This window comes from Rhizophagus irregularis, chromosome 27 (genome assembly GCF_026210795.1).
Source record: "Rhizophagus irregularis chromosome 27, complete sequence".
Lineage (NCBI taxonomy): Eukaryota > Fungi > Glomeromycota > Glomeromycetes > Glomerales > Glomeraceae > Rhizophagus > Rhizophagus irregularis.
In genome coordinates, this window is record NC_089455.1 from 1,615,759 (window position 1) to 1,623,238 (window position 7,480).

At 31.2% G+C, this 7,480-nt stretch overlaps 2 protein-coding genes across 2 annotated transcripts; both read left to right on the forward strand.

The window, feature by feature from the left end:
• Positions 1 to 560: 560 nt before the first annotated feature.
• Positions 561 to 1,076, forward strand: OCT59_018237 (uncharacterized protein; the record flags this gene model as incomplete). The annotated part of the gene is made up of 3 exons (XM_066148637.1): positions 561 to 585; positions 659 to 984; positions 1,068 to 1,076. 3 exons carry the CDS (start codon positions 561 to 563, stop codon positions 1,074 to 1,076), a joined length of 360 nt encoding a protein of 119 aa, XP_066004546.1.
• A 249-nt stretch (positions 1,077 to 1,325) lies between these two features.
• Positions 1,326 to 2,202, forward strand: OCT59_018238 (uncharacterized protein; the record flags this gene model as incomplete). The annotated part of the gene is made up of 2 exons (XM_066148638.1): positions 1,326 to 1,590; positions 1,663 to 2,202. 2 exons carry the CDS (start codon positions 1,326 to 1,328, stop codon positions 2,007 to 2,009), a joined length of 612 nt encoding a protein of 203 aa, XP_066004547.1. The 3' UTR covers positions 2,010 to 2,202.
• Positions 2,203 to 7,480: the final 5,278 nt, after the last annotated feature.

Below are 7,480 nucleotides of genomic sequence, written 5' to 3' on the forward strand. Positions count from 1 at the left end.
GGATGTTTATTGCTAAAAAAATCTATCAAGAAAGGTTATTTCATATTTTTTGGATGGATTCGAATCAATAGGATTTATATCAGTATTTATCATGATGTTATTGTAACAGATAACACTTCAAGAACAAATAAGTACCACATGGCTCTTTGCATCTTTGTTGGTGTTGATAATCGAAACTATACCCGTATTTTTGCACAAGCATTATTATCTGATGAAATATCAGCGTCTTATACATGGGTTTTAGAACAACTTTTAGAAGCAAACAATGGAATCACGCCAACTATTATTATTAGTGATGCTGATACAGGCCTAGATGTAGCGTTAAAAACACTTTTACCTCATATAAAACACATCCATTGTATATTTTATATTCATCAAAATCTGGATTGTCATATGCAAAGCTTTTTGGGCGAGAATTATTGCAATTTTTTATTTAAATTTTATTCAGCTCGGAATAGTTTAAACGAAACTTTGTTTGAGATTAGATGGAATTAATTAATTGAAGAATTTCCTTCTACTAATAATTACTTAATAGGAACGCTAGATAAAATCAAGGAATCATGGGCAAAGGCATTTATCTGTATGGTAAATTTTATAGCAATAATTATTAAATGATTTTGATGCTTTATATTTATTTATTAGCAGTCCTTTACTGCAGGCATGATGTCAACTCAACGTGTTGAAGGTATTAATGCCATTATCAAAAAGTACATTAACTCTCAAAGCAGTTTAGTGGATTTTTTTCAAGGTATCCAGTCCTTTCTTCACAATCAAGCTACCAAAGCTGAATATCGAGACTGGATTGAATCGCTACCTCATATAAACATTTTAACATCAGCATCACAACAGATATTTCTACATATAATCAAAGAATTGAAGAAGTATTTTACATCAGAATTGTATTTTATTCAAAAAGTACAGCTTGATGTAAGTTTGGAATACAATGCTACTTTATTTTTACCAGAAGAATATAATAGTATTGTGGTAAGCATCTATTAGTTCATGCACTTGATAGTTTTATATTGGAAAATTTTTTTTTGATCGTATGACAATATTAAATTTTTTAGGATGCTTAGATCGAAAATAATGAAAATATTGATTCAAATGTTGATGATATCCAAGTTGATACAACTCAAATATCTCTGTAATCACTTATAAATCAAGTCAATTTGGAAGATATTCTGGAAATTTGGCGTGTTACTTACCTTACACATAGATCAAACTCAACTTCACATTTCGTGATCCTTTTATATGATCAAGGACATATTTGCACCTGTTTAATGATTTTGAACCGTGGATTAGTATGCCGCTATTTTTTTCAGGTTATGATTAGCAGCCAACAAGCACAATTTAGCATTTTGTTAATTAAAAGGCGATGGTTTAAGTTAAAAACTTATGGAAACGCATTTAATGATTCAGAAAATTCCAGTAATCTGAATATTCAAAAGCACGCATTTATGGATGTAAATGGAAATCTTTCACATATAGATTCATCAACAATTCTAGATGTTCTTAGAGGCAAAGACTCAATGAATGACATTAATATGAAAATCCAAGCGCGGCATTTGTATAGCAATTTGTTTGGGATGGGTCATAAAATTGCACAAATTGCCACTGAAAAGCGATGATTTGATGTTTTAGATGTGTTGAATCAGGTTCTAGATGAATTGTATGATACGGACGAAAGTATTGATAAATCAGATTCAAGGAAAATTCTTAATCCACATATGGTTAAATCCAAAGGAAGGTCACGAAATAAAAGGTTTAAAAGTTCTGTTAAAACATGTAAAAATTCTAGTAAAGGTACTGGTTCAAATGCTTTTATTCAAGATAATAATGGACATGAAGGTGGCAGTTTACAAGGTAAAGAATCAAAGACATGCAGTAATTGTTATGCACCTAATCATAACATTAGACGATGCACAGCATCATGCAAATTATGTAAAAAGGAAGGTCATACTTATTTAAGATGCAAAGGGAAAAATGTAGAACATAGTAATTCTGATTAGATGAAATTAAAGAATTTGCATGTAGATAGTATTGTGTTTAATTTCTAATGACTGTGATTTTATTACAAATTTCTTAACTGTTAATGCAAGTTAATTTAAATATGTTTATTGTAAAGATCTATCATATAAAATTGTATTAAATTTGCAATTAAGACATTAAAGAATTTAAAGTGATAAATAATGTGAAATGATGAAAAAATACATTTTTGAAGTCTTTTTTTTTATAATGCTTTATGTATACTATAAGAAAATTTTGTCTAATTAAAATTTGAAAAAAAGGAGGGCGGCAAAAAACAAAATACCACCCTGGGTGGCACGCAGATAACTCTATATTTTAAATTTAAATCAATACTTATCATAAATAATTCAAAAGAATTTTTATATTTTACCTTGATAGTATGGATGAAGCATATAACTTAGGACATAAAGATCAAAATCAAATTGTTTCCACCTCTTGTTAAATAATTCAATACAAGTAGATTTAAAATTTTGATCCGATATTGGTGGAAGAAAATTAATTCTTTGTGATAATTTGATTAATTCAATAAAACAATTAGCAAGTGTAGTAGATTTGAATTCAAGAGCTTTTACTGCTGATTTGACTGGACCTAATAAAGTATTAACGGTATTAATATCATTAAAAAATGATCTGGTTCGTAATAAACCTTTAATTTTGTTATTCAATATTTCTGGACATTCATTAAGCAACTAATAAGATAAATAAAATAAAATAAAATTTAAATTATAAATTTTATTTTAGTTATTAATAAATTAATAAACTTACATTTTTTAACTGATTCTTAAGACGTAAAATAGAACTTGTACAATCCCAGGCTGTTGACCATCTAGTCTTGACATAGAATTTGAGATTTCCACCTTTAACTGAATAATTGGTTATATTCAATTTAAGCTTTTTACTGGCCTGATGTGACATTTTAAAGAATTTCACTAATTCCATACATTTTGAAATAACCTCTTTGGCAAATGGAGTTTTACAAATATCGGTTGTAATTAGATTAATTGCAGATCTGCCTAAAATCGGCACTGCGTTACTAATAAAATTCAGGGTTAAATTTGCCGATTTTGTGCTAGAACACAAACTTCAAAAAAGGATATCTCATAGATGACATATTGACTATAAAAAAAATCATATGATATACTGAAAAAATACTTGAAAAAAACGAATTTGCAAAAAAAAGTTATACATTCGTATGCAAAATAATGAGTTTACTATGCGCGCGTGTCAGATTTACACCTTATAATATACGAAATTTCAATATTTCATTTTACTATATTGCATTATTTACATTAAAAACCTATAATTTTTAGCTTCTAAAGTTGTTTTTAAAAGCTTTTTTGAAATATTTTTATTATTAAAAACAAGTGAAAGTTGAAGAAAACCAGTTACAGAAATATAATTATAAAATTTTTTGGCAAATATGACTTGTCATAAAATGAAAGAAAATATTGTATTTATGATATTTCTGTTTGTAAAATGGTTGAAACTTATTTCACGCGCGAGATGCAAAAAATGCTTTTTTTTATTATCGCTATTATTCCCGAATTTTATTAGTAATGCAGTGCCGATTTTAGGCGGATCGGCAATTAATGTAATTAAGGTTGCTTGTCTAAACATCTTCAAAATCCTACGATTAGTTTCGTCAAAATTTTACTATAGATTTATTATAGTTTCGGCAGAGTTTTGGCAGTTTCAGCATTTATAATAAGTTTTGGCAGTTTCACCTTTCTCCAAAGTTTCGCCAATTTTTTAATATAACTTTAATATAGTTTCAGCAGAATTTCACTTTTTGGTGAAATGCCATTTTGCCTAAACCCCTAGGTTTCGGCAAGCAACCTTAAATGTAATGCGCAATGCATCATATAGGAATGATGTGCTTATGTGTATCAGAAATGATTCGTTTAGCGGATGCACAAGCAGCAGCATAATCAGAAACAATAGCGGAGAATTTTTCAGGCCCAATATCTGTAATTACTTCATTAATTTTCTCAGCTAAAAATGTTGTTGTATGGGATTCTGATGATAAATTTTTTAAACTATGTATAATCTCTTTTCTTTCATGTGTAATGAATATAAAAACAAAAAAAAAATTTCACAATACAATTTATTTTTTTACCTAATGTTAAATCTGATTCTTTATCTAATGTAAGTTGTTGATCAACAATTATTTCAGTAAGTTCGTCATTCATAAACATATTGGATAAAGTATTTGGACATGGTGGCTCATATTCATTACATAGACTTTTAACCATATCAATAAAGAAAGGATGTGAGACTAAATGAAATGCCACGCCACAACAAATAAAGAATTTTGCAACAGCTTTATTGCATAATACTTGTTTAGCATTATCAATCTTATCAGACTCATAAAATTTATCTATTCTTGTTTGAGATGAATCAATATGCCTTTTTTTTGAGATAGTTGTAACCTGTTCTTCAGCATATTGCTTAATAAGAAGTAAATACTCTGTTTTAATTATGGAAAAACTTTTGAACAAGATAAGGCTAAATCACTTGTCAAAAACTAGGCAAACATGGTTAGAGCTCCGCACGGGTCGGGTTGGGTCAGGTTACCTGGTTAACCCGAACTGAAATTTTTTTTCAGGTCAGGTCAGGTTGGGTAAACCATTCTGACCCGACCTGACCCATTTGACCCAAAAGTATTCGGGTCAATTTGGGTAACTCGGGTTACCCAAAGTTTTATTATTAAATATTGTAAAAATACGTTTTGTAACGTTTTTTACTTTTGTTTTTATATATAAAACGCCGAAACTATTTGTTTCGGCGTTTTTCCTTTTGATTTTACATGTAAAAACGCTGAAACTGATAGTTTTGGCGTTTTTTTCGATTTTACATGTAAAAACGCTGGAATAATTTGTTCCGGCATTTTTCTTTTTGATTTTACATGTAAAAACGCTGAAACAGATAGTTTTGGCGTTTTTTTCGATTTTACATATAAAAATGCTGGAATAATTAGTTCTGGCATTTTTCTTTTTGATTATACATGTAAAAACGCCGAAACAGATAGTTTCGGCATTTTTTTTCGATTTTACATGTAAAAGCACTGGAATAATTTGTTCCGGCGTCTTTCTTTTTGATTTTACATGTAAAAACGCCGAAACAGATAGTTTTGGCGTTTTTTTTCGATTTTACATGTAAAAATGCCAGAATAATTAGTTCCGGCATTTTTCTTTTTGATTTTACATGTAAAAACGCCGAAACTGATAGTTTCAGCATTTTTTTCGATTTTACATGTAAAAATGCCGGAATAATTAATTCTGGCATTTTTCTTTTGATTTTACATGTAAAAACGCCAAAACTGATGGTTTCAGCGTTTTTCTTTTGATTTTACATGTAAAAACGCTGAAACTGATAGTTTTGGCATTTTTTTTCGATTTTACATGTAAAAACGCCAGAATAATTAGTTCCGGCGTTCTTCTTTTTGATTTTACATGTAAAAATGCTGAAACTGATACTAGTTTCGGCGTTTTTTTTCGATTGTACATGTAAAAACGCCAGAATCATTATAAGTTTCGGCGTTATTTAATTTATTTGACCCAAATATATGTCAGGTCAACGGGTCAGGTTGGGTACCGACCAGCACTGACCCAACCCGTGTCAGGTCATGAATTTGATGACCTAACCTGAATATTTCGGGTTAACCTGTCAGGTCACCCGATCTGTCGGGTTAGGTTGCAGAGCTCTAAACATGGCATAGTAGCCTTTATCTTTATTAAATTTATTCGAACTTTACAATTTACTAAAATAAAGAAAAAAAAGAAAATTACAAAAATAAAACTAACTAAAAACAAAGCTATATAGTCTCCTAAGAAAAAATAAAGTAAAAAATTAATCTAAAAAAAGAAAAATCGCATTACACTAAATTTCCCCAGATCTTCCCCCTTGATATATTGCAACCAAAGTAGAAGCAACTATGCTAACAAAATAACAAATAGCGCGCCCACTATAAAAATCGACATTCCATCCTGCAAAAGCTGTTATTAAGTAGCACCGTTAGACGACCCATAAAACCCGAAAAGTGATTAAACCAAGGCAAACCATATTTCATCGAGTTCTTCAACCAATCGGTTTCAGAGTCACGTGAATCGTGTAGGGTCGGAGGAGGTAAAGATGAGTAAGGTATGTACATTGACAATGGCAAATTAGATGTCTTTGGAGTAGTTTTCAACTTATAGGTAATATTTATCGCGTTTTCCTATCTACATTTTTCATAAGAACGCGGATTCCAAATTCGTCTTCTGAATTTTTGGACAAAATTATTATGAATAGCAGCGATAACCTTTATCGCAGAAATTCTCGGAATGGATAAATCGACAAATAAGTCAATAAAAAGTTTGGGTAAACAACCGCAGACCAGGGCATAAGAGGACCAATTTGTAGAAGAAAAGGACCAGCATGAAAGAGAAGTGAGTTTAGCAATAAATGGAATGGGATCAATGTCAGCCAATTTACCGGCTTCCAGAATTTTGGAAATCAAATGATTTTGATAAGATTGAAGAATTTGTTGCATAGGTAAGCGACGTCTTTTACACATAAAAAGGTGCATCAGGTCTTCCATGCGGTCGATACAAGAACGACAAGTTAATTCATCCATGTATAAGTCTGGGCGAGTCTGTTTAAGCTTTTCTAATGTAGGTAATTCGTCCAAGAAAAGTTTGAATTTAAAGGTTAAGTGTCTTGAAGCGTGCTCAGGAGTAAAGGATACATCATGAGAAGGCTTGAAATTCAAAGCGAACCAAGTAAGATCCCAGTCAACAACATAATCTATATTAGATGATAATAATAAAGAAGTAAAGTGAAACCGCGTTAAGGCTAACAAATTATGCATTAACTGCGTTTGATAATATTGCTTGAGAAGGTGTCATGGATTAGATTCACAGACAACATCATTGTCATAAGTTAAGACAAAATCATGAGCAGAGGCCAGGTCCATTCCAGAAATCAAAATACTGGATGACGCAGTATGAGCAGTATTGGCCAAGGAGTCAGCAAAATCGTTTAAATAATTGCCAGAATGAGCTTTAACTTTGACGGGAAGGACAGTCAAATTTTTAGAGAGGATGGTTCGCTTGATAATAGCCCAAAGCTCAAAATTTGTAGTTTTATAGTACAGACGACTATTTGAGTAAACAAAGGAAGAGCAACTTCGAAGACCATCAATGGCAGTTTGCGAGTCAGTGTAAAAAGTGACCTCTGAGTCGCGAGAAGAGATAGTTAAAACTGCATAAATAGCAGCAGCTTCAGCTCGAGAAGAAGAAGGATTATCTCAAATAAGGCCGTGAGCATAAGTGGCAATTGAGTTAGGAAAGCCTGCATCGGGAACGATTTGCATCCAGGACCAGCCCATAGAAACATCAGGAGTGCCTAAATTAATAAGAAACCCATCAGTGAAAAAAATATAACGCGAATCCGGAGAAGCGACCAACGGGAG